At 39.8% G+C, this 16,129-nt stretch overlaps 1 protein-coding gene across 1 annotated transcript in view; it reads left to right on the top strand.

Moving 5' to 3' along the window:
• MCCC2 (methylcrotonyl-CoA carboxylase subunit 2) overlaps positions 1-16,129 on the top strand; it is a 60,197-nt gene that overhangs the window by 15,251 nt on the left and 28,817 nt on the right. Inside the window, exons 5-6 of the mRNA XM_063087087.1 lie at positions 8,957-9,084; positions 10,552-10,664. Coding sequence (XP_062943157.1) covers positions 8,957-9,084; positions 10,552-10,664 — 241 coding nt within the window. The remainder of the gene's footprint in view (positions 1-8,956; positions 9,085-10,551; positions 10,665-16,129) is intronic.

Consider the following 16,129-nt stretch of genomic DNA (forward strand, 5'->3'; position numbering starts at 1 on the left):
GCTACAAGGTCCTACATGATCTGACTCCTACTCCTTTGCAACTAACTTAATTTTCCATTACTTTTATGCACCCTCATTGGCTTTCTGATGGTTCTTTGAACCCTCTAACTTTTTCTTGCCCAGGACTTTTGCACATTTTTCCCCTGTGAAAGGGCTGACTTCTTATTTTCTTTTACCTCTCAGCTTAAATATCCACTCCTCAGAGGCTTTTGCCGATGTTGCCATCTGAGCAAGCCCTTGCCTCGCTATTCTGTCACAACATCTTGTTTATTTCCTTTAGAGAACTTATTGTACACTAATGATCTTGTTTACTCAGTTGTTTGATTTTTTCTTCACTGTCTCTCCCTCCACTAGAATGTAAGCTTCATGAAGGGCAGGGGCTTTGTCTTGTTCAACTTTGGTGCTTTGACCACTGCCTGGCATGTCATAGGTACTCGACAAATAATTCTTGAATGAATGTGCATTTTATATAGTTATGATCATAATACAGATAGCACTTAACACTTTGCTATTTGACTTACTTAAACAAGCATTTTTTTATATTTATAACTTTGGTTGGCTTTTCTTGTGCCATCAGTTGGTAACCATATACCTATTGTTAGACCCTTGCGTCCTCTCCAGTTTTTGTCATTTTGTAGCATAGTGTAGTAAATGAATGTCTTTGTGCAGAATATTTTCCTGTTTTTAATTATTTCCTCAATTCCTGGAAGTGGCAATATTGAAATGAGCTCATATTTTTATGGCTATCAATATATAGATCTTTAAAAAAAAAGGATAGATTGATTTAATGGTCCCAGTGTTTAGCATTGTATAAGTTTACGGGGTTTTTTGTTTGTTTTTGCTTTAATTTATTAGCACCCCACCTGTAGAGCTAGGGCTGGGTCTGGAGCTCATAGACCCCTCAAGCCCATTTTCCAGACTGGGTCACAAACCCTTCACATGCAGGTCTTTGAGCTAGGTAATGGGCAAGAAGGTCCTTTGAGCCGTAGGTTCGAGAGCATGGCTGTGCAGGGCAGACGCCCAAGGCAGTAAAATGCCAGCTAGGTGGCGGCACTGCCCATGTACACTAACTCCACCCACACACAACTTGCTTAAAAAGAATGCGCCGCACCACCCCCAACCTGACCTAAGGTGAAGAGGCTTGATTAAATTATTCATTTTCCCAACACCACCTAATTCAAATAAAATAATTATAACTGCTTACAGAGTCATGAAATAGCAGAAGATAGCATAAATTAATAATAAGACTGAAGTTAGGGGGTAAAAATGAGGCAGAAATCATAAACTAGGAATAACATAATACTTTGTGAAATGGCTGTCATGTTAAACCTAAATATTTACTATTGGTGGCCTAAGAATTTGATTAGGATACCCATGCTGGCCAGCCACCAAAAAAAAAAAAAAAAAAAAAAAAATTGGCTCTGTGTTTGCAGTTCTCAAGTCCTCACCATTGACACAAGTAATATCTTGCCAGACCATTGCAAATCTCTCATTACAAACCTTGGGCTGGAGAGGGTGAGATCTTCTCTATCCTCACCCCTCTTGCTTTAGGATTGTGATTCAGCTGTATAGAAATAAGAAAATGAGAGAAACATACCATTCCTTAAGAGATACACAGTAAGATACAGTAAGATGAGAGTAGACAGGCATTATGAATAAAAGAGTGGTTGAAGCTCTGTTCCTTACAACATGGTCATTGGTGGTTTTGGCCTGGAACTTTTCAGAGGATAGGGCATTAAAAAAGTCATTAAACTCCTTATAGCTTTATTGCTCTTTTATACATTTTTGAGCAGTGCTGGATATTGGCATAGGCTCTAAAATGGAAAAAAACATTTTCTTCTATACTCTTGCAATACTGCTGACACCAAGTGTGTAGGGGTTTTCCCCCAAGCCAGCCAACTTTCCAATTCTTGCTGGACACCAACTGGGTGTGCTACAATTTAAGTCATTTCTGACACTAACTGCCCAGAGTTAGGGCAGACCTTACAGGTGAAGGGCTCAGTCCTACAAGACTGCTCCCCACTTCAGATGCCAACCGCAAGTCTGGGCCTCCTGTACTTCTGTCTGACTGACTGACTGTAAATGAGAGATTCTCATGTCCGCCTCCCATGTTCAATAATTTGCTAGAATGGTTCACAAAACTCAGGGAAACAAATACTTTCATTTACTAATTTATTATAAAAGATACAACTCAAGAATAGCCAAATGGATAGATAAGCAAGTTATGGGGGAGGAGCTTTCATGTCCTCTCTAGGTGCACCATCCCCCCAGCACTTCCATGTGTTCACCAACATGGAAGCTTTCTGAGACCTGTTGTTTAGGGTTTTTATGTAGATTGTATTATTTAAGTAAGATTGATCAAATCATTGACCATTGGTGATTTTGATCTCCCGCCCCTCTTCCTTCCCCAGAGGTTGGGAGGGGGGCGTTCAAAGTTCCAATCCTCTAATCACTGGTTGGTTTCTCTGGCAACCAGACCCCATCTCCGAGAGTCACCTCATTAGCACAGACTCACGTATGATTGAAAGGGGCTTAGTACGGATAACAAAAGATGCTCCTGTCACCCCAGCACTCAGAAATTGTAAGGGTTTTAGGAGCTCTGTGCCAGAAACGGAGGGGGGAGGGTACACCAAAATATGTATTTCTTATATGTCATAGGCTCCATGAACAATTCTGAAGTAGATGCCAAGACATTTAATGAGGAAATCTGTATGGAATTTATTTATAAACCAGTTTAATGTCAAGGACTGCTTGCCTTAAATAGTAACTAGCTGAAGAGTAATTGAGCTGTAGCCCTTCTCTCTGGCAAATTCAGATTCCTTACCATGGCTTAGAAGGTCTTATTAGATCTGATCCCTCCCTATTTTTCTTAACTCACCCTTTTACTTATAACACTTTAGCCACCTTGGTCTTCTTGCTTTCTTTGAACATGCTAAGTTCATTTTTGCTTCAGTGCTTGTACTCAAGCTGTTTCCTTCTTGACCTGGTTCATTGAGTGGTAGGTTCCATCTCATCATTCATGACTCCATTCAAATTTCCTGCAGTTAAATGCTTAGAAGCATGTACTTTATGACCAGACTGTCAGGATTCAAATCCTGGTTTTACCACTTGTTAGCTGGTGACCTTGGGCAAGTTGCTTAATTTCTCTGTCTCTGTGCCCATTTCCCCATCTGTAAAATGAGTTATCTCCTGTACCTAAAGTCTTAGAACAGTACCTAGTACATAGTAAGTGCCATATAAATATGGGCTGTTGTTACTATTATTCCTTTACCAGTCTAACTTAACATAGTCCCCACCACAATTACCTGTTTTATTAAATCTCTTGCCTTGTTTTATTATAATAATACTATAATAATATAATATAATATACTAATAATACTATAATAATTATATACATTATGTTACCTTATTTTATTGTATCTTCATAGCACTTACAATCAGGAGTTATTCTGTGTATTTATTAACTTGTTGCAGAGCTAGGGCTGGGTTTGGAGCTCACAGACCCCTTAAGCACATTTTCCAGACTGGGTCACAAACCCTTCACACGCAGGTCTACAAGCTAGGTAACTGGCAAAAAGGTTCTTGGGAGCCATAGGTTCGAGAGCATGGCTGCACAGGGCGGACGCCCGACGCAGTAAAATGCCAGCCAAGCGGTGGTGCCACACATGCGTGCTAACTCCACCCACCCACACAATTTGCTTACAAAGAATGTGCCACACCACCTGCAACCTGACCTGAGGTGAGGGAGCCTGATTAAACTATTCTATTTTCCCAACAATCCACCCCTTCAGGGTCCCTCACCATACAATCTACTTGTTCAGAATCTTCCATGATGTTAATTCCCTTAGTGAGGATAAATGACCCTTACATTTACATATTACACATTCCATCCCAGTCCCAAAAGTCTTTAGCTTATTGCAGCACCAACTCAAAAGTCCAAATTCTCATCTGAGACTAAAAGCAAACCCCTTTCAGCCGTGAACCTGTAAAGAGTCAAAAATAAGTTTATCTACTTCCAAGATACAGTGGGACAGACATTGGGTACACATTCCCGTTTCCAGAAAGGAAAAACAGGCCGCCGACAAATCCAAAACCCAAACAGGGCAAACGTTAAGCACACAGGGGCACCTGGACCCCTAAAGCGTTGGGCAGCCTTGCTCCTACAGCTCTACCAAGTGCAGCCCATTGAGCTGCCCTGGTGCTTGCACTTTTCCAGGCTGGTGTTGCACACTGCCAGCAGCGCCACGGTTCTGGGCTCCTGGTGGCAGTCCCGCCATCCTAGCTCCACTAGACATTTGCTCAGTGGGGGTTCTCTGTGGGGGCTCCGACCCCACTTTTCTGCTCCACATTACTCTGTAGAGGACCTCCGCAGAGGCTCCACCCATGCAGCAGGTCTCCGCCTGAGTCCCCTGGCTTTTTCATACATCTTCTAAAATCTAGGTGGAAGCTGCCACACCTCCACTGTTCTCACATACTGCTGGCCTACAAACTTAACACAACATGAACGCCACCAAGGTTTTTGGCTTTTGCTCTTTGGAGGTGCTGAGGAAGGATTGCTCCAGCCAGAGTGGCTGGGATGCAACGAGCAGGTTCCTGAGGGCAGCTGCACCCCAGGTCTGTCCTTTGGAGAAACTCAGTTCTCCTAGGCCTCTGTGATGGGAGGGGCGCTCTCCCAAACTTCTGAAATGCCCTAGGGGCCTTTTCATTGTCTTGGCTATTAGCATCTAGCTGCCCCATCCCCATCTCCTGAGTTACTTAAATCAGCTCGGCTTACACCAGGCATTCACTCACAGTCTCAAGCAGTTCTCCAGCATTCACCCACAGTTTGAACAACTGCATTCACTCAGTTACTCTTTTCTCAGGTTTATATGGCACCCGTCCAGCCAACTTCTTTCTTGGGTTTATACAGCACCTGGCCAGCCATCGGGTTTACATGGCACCCTGCGAGGCTTCTGCCTTTGGACAAACGCGATATGCATTTACTATATCATCTCCAGAGCATGTTACACCATCCACCCCTAGGTCCCATAGGCTGCTTGTGCTTCACTTTAATGAGCACGTTGTTCCAGGAGACACACGGTTTCCCCCAACTCACCACTGGGTTGGTTGCCTTCCCTGGTGTGAGAAGCAGGAGTGTTCAGTTGCTGCATGTAATCCTCCAGGATAATCATCCTTGCTTCCAACAACTCTGCTTTCTGCTGCAAATCTTGATCAGTTTGCATCATAGTGAGCAGTAGCTAGGCTCTAGTCAGCAGAAAATTGGCCACTGGGCATCACGTGATCAAGGATAGCCACATTTTCTCCCCTTCCCAAGGGGTTTTCTGCCATAGTGCCTGGTCTATGCTACCTTGCAATACAGTGAGCAGCAACCAGATCCTGGTCAATAGGAAAGTTGCCATAGGCAGAACATATTCACAAGTAGCCACATTTATTCCTTCTTCCAAGGGGTTTTGGCTCCCATACCTGCTTGGAATCCTGCTCAGAGTGCCAGTTGTTCGGCTCTTTTACCTGCACATAATCCTGCAACAGCTACACCAATTGTAGAGCTAGGGCTGGGTCTGGAGCTCACAGACCCCTCAAGTCCATTTTCCAGACTGGGTCACAAACCCTTCACATGCAGGTCTATGAGCTAGGTAACCAGCCAAAAGGTCTTTGGGGCTGTAAGTTCGAGAGCATGGCCTTGTGGGGCGGATGCCCAAGGCAGTAAAACGCCAGCCAAGCGGTGGCGCCACGCATGCGCACTAACTCCACCCCCACACAGTTTGCTTACAAAGAATGTGCCACACCACCCCCAACCTGACCTGAGGCAAAGGAGCCTGATTAAACTATTCTATTTTCCCAATGTTTGTTTATTGTTTGCTACCCCTAACTGATTCTCTCAACTGGAATGGAAGCTCTATGAAATCAGGAATTTTTGCCCTTCTTGTTTATTTATTTATTTATTTATTTATTTTTTGCCCTTCTTGTTTACCACTGTGTCCTTAGTACCCAGGACAGGACATGGCACATGGAAGGCACACTAAAACATTTGTTGAATGTGTAAGTGGATGACAGGAATTAATTTATAGGCCACGTTATCTGATGTGGTTACTTCTGGAATGAGTTAGTTAAATTGAATCATACTTATATGAAAATGTTTTTGTTTTCTCTAGTTTGGGGTAGAATCCTCCTCACACTCCTCAGTGATTTCAAATAAAGAGATAGGTACCAGAACACAGCTTGTTTAATTCCACAGCAAATTTTAAACCATGTAATCAAAAACCCTTTTACAGATGCCAATTCTCAAGTTGTTTTCTGTGAGCATCAATAACCAGGGATCCATATTGGGTGCATGCACTTTATCCTGTAAGAGATTTCTTTCCATGGAGCCACAGGCAAAGCCACGACTGCTTTTATCTTTTCACTAGAGCTGCTCTAGTATTGGATATTACGACTGAAAAAGAATTTATTCATTCAGTAGGTATAAAGTAGCACTTCATTATAATTTCTTACATAAAAAGAGTGGCCGAACACTCTGTGTTGACAACTCTTTCTCTGGCAAATGATGGCTGAGCTGAGTTTGCTTAAACTAGTTTAATTAAAAAGAATTTATTGACTCTCTTATCTTATAAGTTTGAGCATGGCTGGGTCTAGGAGCCCAAAGAGGTATTAGCAGGTCACAGGCTGTTTTCTGCTCCTGGCCCTCCCGCTCTCTGTGTTGGCTTTGTTCCTCAGTAACCTCTCCAAACCCAGAGATGGAGATGGCCACAGTCAGCTCCTGGTTTATATTCTATACGCTTAGCAGCAGCAGTAGTGTTACTAAATTAGTCTCTTGGGTCTCACTGTCATTGAAATGAACAAAGTACCGAGCAGAATTTAAGGCAAGCAATGCTTTATTAAAAAGGGATAGACTCATGCATAAGGGAGTCATCAGTAGAAAAACTGTCTCCCCGAGAGAAGATGGGGAAGGGTTTTTAAAGGCAAGCAGTTCCTCAATTGATGTGGGCTTCTTGTCTTGATGATTTATGATATCTTTATAATGGTCATGAGGGGGGTCAGTTCCAGGAACATCCTGTGTGCAACTCCCAAAAGGGTTTAAGGTTAATCTGTAACTTAATTTTTACAATTACAGGAAAAGAAAGAATGGGTAGATAATGATAAGTTTTAAATAAAGCTAACAGTTATATTTTAACAAATCTTGGGGAAGGGGTTTTGTAACTCAGTTAATATCTCTTCCCCTCTTATCTCACTTTATTTTATCAGGGTGAGCCATAGGATAATCAAGTGCCCTGGAGGTCTCATAACTGAGGTATGGAAAAGTAACGAAGTGTCCTCTGCAGGGAAAATGGAGTTGGTTTGGTTCACAGGGCTAGCCTTATTCTGTCTCAGTAGGAGGAGTGGTCCTAAGGGCTTAGGCTTGGGGCCTGTGCCTGTTCTTGAGCCACAGTGTACACCCTGAGTAGAAAGGCCTGGTTCATGTTCCTGCTTGAACTACGTGAATTAAAGATAGAGAAGAGGCAGTTTCTAAAAGAAAGTTTAGTTCCATTGCCAAAATAATAGATGCTGGGTAGGCAAAACCAATAGATGTGCAATATAGTATTTTGTGGACTAACTTTCTTTCTCATTCTGTAATGTCTGTGAATTTTTAATAGATGAGCAAACTTGGCTGTGTCTCTTGTCCAAGGACATATATCTAGCAAGTGGTAGACCCAGAATTTCAGTCTGGCATTGACTTCACAGCCCGGCCTCTTTTCCAGTACCAGCCTCTTAAGCATTTCCCTTGCTGTACCCTCAGTGGCAGAGATGTGGGAACACACACTCTGGAGGTGTGGGACTACAGCCTAGCAACCTGCCATAAGCCAACATTTCCTTTGAAGTCGTTTGTTTAATGTTAGCCTCATTAACAACTTGCATTCTACAGTATAAAATGTTAATTGTAATTTAGAAACAGGTTTTTTATGACTTGTTGAATAAAATTGATGCTCAAAGGAGAAGGACCCTGTTTATGTTGCAGTGAACCCTGCTGGCCACATATCCTGAGACAAGATGCACGACACTGCCCTACACTGGATATTCAGTTGCTCTTCTCGACTTTATTTCCAGTGGGGATTCAGTGAGCTACTCTAGAATTCTAGGAAGTATAAAGTGAGATAATAAAACATCATAAGTATAAAGAAAATTGAATTTTGTAAAGAACACACTGTTATCTCGGATTTCAGGTTGTACCTTACAGTTTCCCAGCAATGCTATGCAGTTTCCCTTATGGGCTATCTTCATTCGTTCGTCATCCTGTTCTTTGTTACTTGTGCCCTCTTACCCAAAAAACTGGTTTTGGTGAGAAAGGGCACTATTGATGACTAATTATACCTTTCATGTTTTCAGTGTACTATTTTAAAGTTTGCACTCATTGTGACTTCAAGCAAGATAAAAGTTGTACTTTAGAGTTTTTTTAGTTTTAAAGAAAAGCATATGGCTGTAACGTTGAAGAAATTTTGAAAATAGGAAAAATAAATCTTAAATAAGTCTTCATGGGTCAGTTTTCATTTTTGCAAATTACCTTCCTAAAAGGAAACTTTGAAGGTTTATTATGACAGAGTTCCTCACCCTCAAAACTTGCTTTTTTTTTTTTTTGGTATTATTTATTGTTATCTTTTTAGGATCCTTTCATTCAAAGAACCATTATGAAATTTGGCTTAGATTGTTAGTTTTTCACTACTAACATAGGACTGATGACTCTTTAAAAATCAAGTATGAGTTTGTAAACTTGTTAAAAGTGATCATTTTATCTTATGTACATGATGATGTGAACCATGATTAATGCTTGCTTTTGTATCATAAGATTGTCTGATGAGTGTCATTGGTGATATGTACTAGAAGTTGAAGGTTGTATTGGAATATCTTGTAATGAGCTGTAACTGGTCTTTAATTTTGAAGAAATCTCTCACACTCTCTTTCCCATGACATTTCTGCCTTTCAGAGTAGAATGCGTGATTGTTGCCAATGATGCCACTGTCAAAGGAGGCACCTACTACCCAGTAACTGTGAAAAAACACTTACGAGCGCAAGAAATTGCACTAGAAAACAGGCTTCCCTGCATCTACTTAGGCAAGTCACAACAGTTATAAGAGAAATTATTACTAGTTGGTAAAGTGCAAGACTGTTTAAAAGGGTATATATACAACATTATCAGTGGATATTTTAAAAAACTTGATTTCTCCCATAATTACAAAGGAAACACATGTTCTTTGCTGAAAACTCTGGGGGGGGGGGAAATAAACAAGAACTACCCATAATATCACTAAGGATTAACCCCTGATAATATCTTGGTGTATGCCAGCTTTTTCTCTATGTGTGTGGAGTTTTTCTTCCATATATTTTGCTTTTCTATTAACCATAATGGGTTCAAACTATGAAAAAATAACAGCTAATATTTATTGATCTCTTGAGTGCCAAATACTGTATTAGATGCTTGAGTATTATATAATTTGAGCAGCTCTAATTTAAAATAAAGTTAATTTCCAATGAAAGTAAATTTATAATTGAAATTAAAATACGTTTAAATCAAAGGATATTTCAAAAAAGACCTGAGAGCAAAGCAGTGTAAAATTGGTACTTCCTGAATGTTGGTGATAAAAACTCTGACGTATATTGTTCATTTATGCAGGTATCTGAACAGGTACTGATGGAGAGATTTTTTTTTTTTTTCTGGGAAAGTGCATTTACCGGGTTGACTCACAATGTGACCTGCTTTACATGTACAGAAAATAGCAAATGAGGCCCAGCTGCTTGTAGGTGCTGTGCCAGACACTGCAGGGGATACAGTAAAGAGTTTTATGTTTTCTCAGTGAGCTCTTAATGAATTAGAGACAGGATATAATGTGTTAAGTGATGGTAAAAGACTTAATGGTTGTAGGCAATAATGATAAGCATAGGACTAGCTAACTTTTTAAATATCTACTGTGTGCATTCAGGGTAGATGCTAAGTGCTTTACATACATTATTTCATGTCATCCTAATAACAACTATATGGGATAGCTGCTATTGTTATCTTCATTTCATGGGTAAGGAAACCAAGAAATACAGTGGCTAGGAAACATACCTGTAATACACAGCTAAGAAGTAATAAGCTCTATTTCGAACTCATTCTTATCCACCATTCCAATCTGCAATAAAAACAGTATCTGACGGTAATATGTGATAACTTGTCCCATGGAGTCTATAGATGGTTTTTGTATTGGCTTAGAAGAGGGAAAGATCCTTTTTCAGCTCAACTGGTTAGAAATTTATGGTGTTTCTGGGATTTTAGTTGGTCCTTAAAGGAGAGAATGTCTTAAACATTTCAAGGAGAATTTTGCACAGAGGCAGGAAAGCCTGAAGGGGTTGGGGAAAACAGTGAATCCTTTTGGCTGAATTGGGGGAATGGAGAAAGAGGGTCTAGAATAGTTTAGAAAGATAGGGCAAGTTTTTGGTGAATGTGATTAAGAACTTAGGCTATCACTGGTATGTCTTCTTGTACTTAGCATATTTTGTTTATAGAGATCGATTTATTTCTCTCATTTTCCTTGTCTTCAGTTGATTCAGGAGGGGCAAACTTACCTCAACAAGCAGATGTATTTCCAGATCGAAATCACTTTGGCCGCATATTCTATAATCAGGCAATTATGTCTTCTAAAAATATTACACAGGTAATTTCTCATTAATGAGGCATATTGCTTTTTTTTGCAAATATCTTTGCTAATTAGGTATACTGGGATGACTCAAACAGAATTTAATACAGAATTTAATCTTCTCCCACAGAAAGTAATTGTTTTGGGGGTTTAATTAGGACAGGCTCACTGTGTGTGTGTGGATATTTTTTTTTTGGTGGCTGGTGGGTACAGGGATCAAAACCTGGACCTTGGTGTTATCAGCACCATGCTCTAACCAACTGAACTAACTGGCCAGCCCATTTATATCCTTATTTTAAAGATGCATTTCATCAAGAGATCTGTTATACAACATGGTGACTATAGTCAATAACAGTGTATTGTATTCTTGAAATTCGTAAGAGTGTAGATTTTAAGTGTTTTCACAACAAAACAATATTAAGAATGTGAGGCAATATATTTGTCAATTAGGTCAGTTTAGCCATTGCACATGTATACATATATCACAACAACATTTTGTATATGATAAGTATATATAAGTTTTATTTGGTTACTAAAAAGAATAAAAAATAATTTTAAAAAACCTAGAAAATGTGAGCCATGTATGTAATTTTAAATTTTCTCATGGCCACATTTAAAAAAGTTACAGGTAAAATTGATTGTAATTATTTAATTCACTACTTTCAAAATATTATTGTTTTAATGTATGAGCAATAAAATTTATTAATGTCACCCCCCCCCAAAAAAAAAAAAAAAACGCATTTCAATCTGTTGTGAAAAAGATAGGGCCTGGGAGAAATAAAGTTACTGTTTGGTTACTTTGAGACTCTCTGATAAATTTAAGGTTCTATGATAAAAAGACTGAGGAAGAAACAGAATGTTCGGGGTAGGATGGACTTTTTGAATTCTGTGTACATTTCACCCTGTCCAGTTTGCACAGGATGCATGAATGCGACAGAATCAGTGGTGTTGATCAGTCAGGATGGTTGATAACGTTCTTACATTCTGGACAACTGAGTGTGTATTTTGTGGCTTTCATATTTTAATAGTAACTCTTCAGATAGAAGCAAGAAAAATGTGATATATAAGTATCTGTTTTCCACAGTTACTTTGAATGGAAAAAGAAGGTGAGAGATTTTAAAAAGCATTTATTACATTTTTACTAACTTTTCTGTCAAGCAGTTGGGACTTTTTCCCCTTCTAAATTATATACTGTTTATCACAGTATTCCCTTGAATTGAATAGTCTTTGACAGTTAAGCAGGGGGAGAATAGAGGCCTGGAGTTCACTTAGTTTCTCAGAATTAGGTACAAAATCTCTTGACTCCTCGTACAGGATGCTTTCCATAGGGCAGGCAGGCGGCTGCCCTATGATATATAATATGTTTCTGGTACAATGAGAACCAGTCTCCATTTGTTCAGACAGACCTGAAGGGTAATTAAATTTTCTCTGAAGTTTTTCCAGATGATTACCTCTGTTTTGTAGCTTCTCATTTCCATTTCCACAGAGTTTTGCCTGTGCCTTCTGTGGAGGTGACAAGTATTGTTACTGTCAGTTCCACATCATCCTCAGCCTTCTTGCTGCTTTTTTGCTCTTGATTCAAGTCTTAGAATCACTGTGGGCCTCCTCACCCTGCAAGAGGGACCTGTTGGTTCGTTCCTGCCACAGAGCAGGCCACCTCACCAGGACTGGGTGTGCTGTAGCCTCTCAGTGGAGTTCTTTGGACTTCACCTTTGTCCTGATGCAGATGAGGGTCCCTGTGATGTCTCTGGCACAATGGCTGTGTTGTACCCCCAATGCAAGGCAAAACTATCCTCTGAGTGTGGTCAGAAAAATTTATGGTCGTGTACCTCATTTCCTTTTAATATCCTCTTTGTGGAGAATGCAGCAGAGTTTTCTTTCTGGGGTTCCAGATCGTTCGTCCAGCGAGCCTTGTCCAGTGTGGCCTTGTGTAGATCTTTGTTGTACCACAAATGAATCTTTGGGACCTGGAAAATTGTCAGTGCTGTTTGGCCCTGGGATCCCTGTGCTTTGTGAGAGGAAGAAGCAGACCCAGTGCAGAACTCTTCTTGGTACCCATTTACTCTGTCCCCTTTTGTGAGTGAGTGAGTGACTCAAATGACGAGAAGCGATTATATGACAGTGACTGGTTATAGATTGGTGATTTCTCTTGTCTTTGTCTTTAATTTGTATTTCTGTTGTCAGAATTTGCTTTAGCAACATTAAGTTTGTTGCCTATTATATACTTGTGACTAGAATGACCTCTTTCTTATTAATAAAATATTTGAGAATTTTGATTCCTGTATACTTAAAAACTTAGCTCTTTTTAAAAAAATTTTGTTACAGCTTTGTTGTGATATAATTCACGTACTATATGATTCACCCATTTAAGTGTACATTTCAGTAGTTTTTAGGATATTCACAGAATTAAATCAATTTTAGAATATTTTCATAACTCCATTGGCATTCTGTCTCCATTTCTACCCAGTCTCTCTAGGCAACCACTAATCTACTTTCTGTCTCTATGGATTTATCTGTTCTGAACATTTATTATAAATGGAATCATACAATAAGTGGTCTTTTGTGACTGGTTTCTTTCACTAAACATAATGGTTTCAATATTTATCCCTGTCTTACTCTTGGTTTTTTTTCCATTACTCTTTGGGATGGTTCAGAATTCTACTTATGATGTCTCCCATCTCTGGAATAGATGAACAGTTTACAGATAGATTATTTGAAGAGCAATAATAAAAAAAGTACTTCTAAACAAAGTCTGTCTTAAGTTTTCAGGTGTGTTTCAATGGTAGTCACTTAAGATAGATGGTTTTAATCTCTGTATTAATTATCTGTGTTGTGGAACAAATTATCCCAAATCTTGGCAGTGTGAGATAACACATGTTTACTATCTCGTGGTTTCTATGGTTTGGGGTGTGGGCACAGCTTAGCTCTGGGTCCCTCATATGGCTGTTGTCATCTCTGGGCTTGACTAGGGAGGATCCACTTCTCAGTTCACTCACGTGGTTGTTGGCAGGATTCAGTTCTTTGCAGGCCTCACTCAGTTCTTTTTATTTTATTTTATTTTTTTTAAAAGATGACCGGTAAGGGGATCTTAACCCTTGACTTGGTGTTGTCAGCACCACGCTCTCCCAGTGAGCCACGAGCCGGCCCCCTCACTCGGTTCTTTACTAGCTGTTGCTTACAGTTCTTCCTCGGTCCCCTGCTATATGGCCTAACCATAGAGCATCTCACAACATGTCACCTGGCTTCATCAAAGCAAGAAAGTGAGAAGATAAGAGAGCCAGCAAGAGAGGGCCCACAAGATGGAAGACACAGTTTCTCATAACCTTATCACAGAAGTGACATCCCACCACTTGCCATACTCTGTTTCAAGAAAGTCACTAGATCCACCACATACTCAAGGGGAAGGGATTACACAGGATATAAATATCAGGTCAGGGATTACTGGGGGCCATTTTAGAAGTCTGCCTAACACAGTGTCCTGTCGTTTTCTGAGCACGTATTAGCTGTGTCAGAGAAGTGGTCTGTTGATTTCCTTGATTGCAGAGGTGCATATGGAGAAAATGCATCTGAAGTGCTGCTAGCAATATGGCAATATGGCAAAATTCTGCGAAGTGGAAGCTCTGGTGCTAATAATTTGTCAGCTGTTCATTTTTAAGACTTTCCTACTAAGTTGGTAGGTCTCCTTTCCCCTCCTCTACCCCACCCAGATGTTGTCTGAGTTGGTTCAGGCTGCTTTACCCAATTATTACAGACTAGGTAGCTTAAACAACAAACATTTACTTCTCACAGTTCTGGAGGCTGGATGTCTCCAGAGATCAGAGTGCCAACACGGTCAGGTTCTTGGTGAGAGGGCCTTTTTCCTGGTTATGTCATCACATGGCTGACAGATCTCCTGTCTCTTCCTCTTTTTATAAGAACACCATGGGGGTCCCACCTTCATGACTTTAAACCTGATTACCTCCCAAAAGCTCCACCTCCAGATACCTTCACATTGGGGATTAGGGCTTCACCATATGAATCTTGGAGGAAGACAGACATTCAGTCCACAGCAGATGGTATGATGGCATTTAGTTTCATTTCTCTCATTTCAGCCTATTACATTTTGATGAAATAATCCCTCTTTCTTTGTCTCCTCCACCCCTCATCTGCCGCCCGCATGGTCTTTGAATACCTGCTGACAGTTGCTATTCTTTCCTCTCCTTTCTCTCTCTGGTTGTTTTCATGGAACTCTGCTATGCCTGCTTATTTCTTTAGGTCTTATTTTTGATAACTGTTCCATTTTAGATTCTTACATCATTATGACTCTTCTCTAAGTTCCTTGACTTTTTTCTTTCTGGGTACTGAAATAGTTTGAGCAGAACCTGGTGTTCTAGTACAGAGAATAGGGTGATAAGGTGAAGTTGTGTCCTTTTCTTCCTACAGAACCTTAAAAAGCCCATAAAATATTTCAGACATGCAGAAAGTACAGAGAATAATAGAACAGAACACTCGTGTTCTACCACTTGAGTTTATTAAGTGCTAACATTTCATTTTGTTATTTTTTTCTCAGATTTTTTAAGAATGTATTTGTTCATTTAAACATTTGTTTATCCACAATTCATTTATTAATTCAAAATGTGGTTTTGCTTTTATAAACACTGCTATGATGACTATTTCCTGGTGTTCATGGGTAAGAGTTTGGTAGCCGTAGGTATCTTTAAAACAAACTTCTGGGTGATTGATAAGCAAAACAATAAGTGACAAACACTTCTGTAGTATGTTGACAAATATTGCAGCCACTTTTAATAACATACATGAAAGCCCTAGTTAAGGAAAAATGCTTTTCATGACAGCCATTTAGATGGAAAAATGTTGGGCAGGCCCCGTGGCGCACCCGGGAGAGTGCAGCGCTTGGGAGCGCAGCAGCGCTCCCGCTGCGGGTTCGGATCCTATATAGGACTGGCCGGTGCACTCACTGGCTGAGCGCGGTGCGGGCAACAGCACACTAAGGGTGGCGATCCCCTTACCGGTCACAAAAAAACCAAAAAAACCCAAAAAACAAAAACAAACAAACAAAAAGAGTTTAGATGGAAAAATGTTTACTCATCTACGTTTCATTTTTGGGTTAATACTAGTATGGCATGCTGTTTTCAAAACAGATATTTGCATGACTATAACAAAAACTGATGGATTATTGGAATTAGTAGCAAAAACTGATTTTATATGATAATTAAAAAAATATTCATTACATACTTTTCTTATTTTTCTTTGGTAATATTATTTGTTCCTGTCTAGGGGTAATTAGCCAAACCCACATTTATTATTCTTTGTGCCATACTAATCTCTGAGCAAGGTTTTTAAAAGCTTCTTATTATGGAAAATTTTAAACACACAAAAGTAGAGAAAATTACATATCACTCAATTTCAACATAATCAACTTTCTTCTGAGCAAGATTTTTAATTGTAGAGTTAACATTAGTTTTATATTTAGAAAGTATTGTATT

The sequence above is a fragment of the Cynocephalus volans genome, chromosome 2 (genome assembly GCF_027409185.1).
Source record: "Cynocephalus volans isolate mCynVol1 chromosome 2, mCynVol1.pri, whole genome shotgun sequence".
NCBI classification, from domain to species: domain Eukaryota; kingdom Metazoa; phylum Chordata; class Mammalia; order Dermoptera; family Cynocephalidae; genus Cynocephalus; species Cynocephalus volans.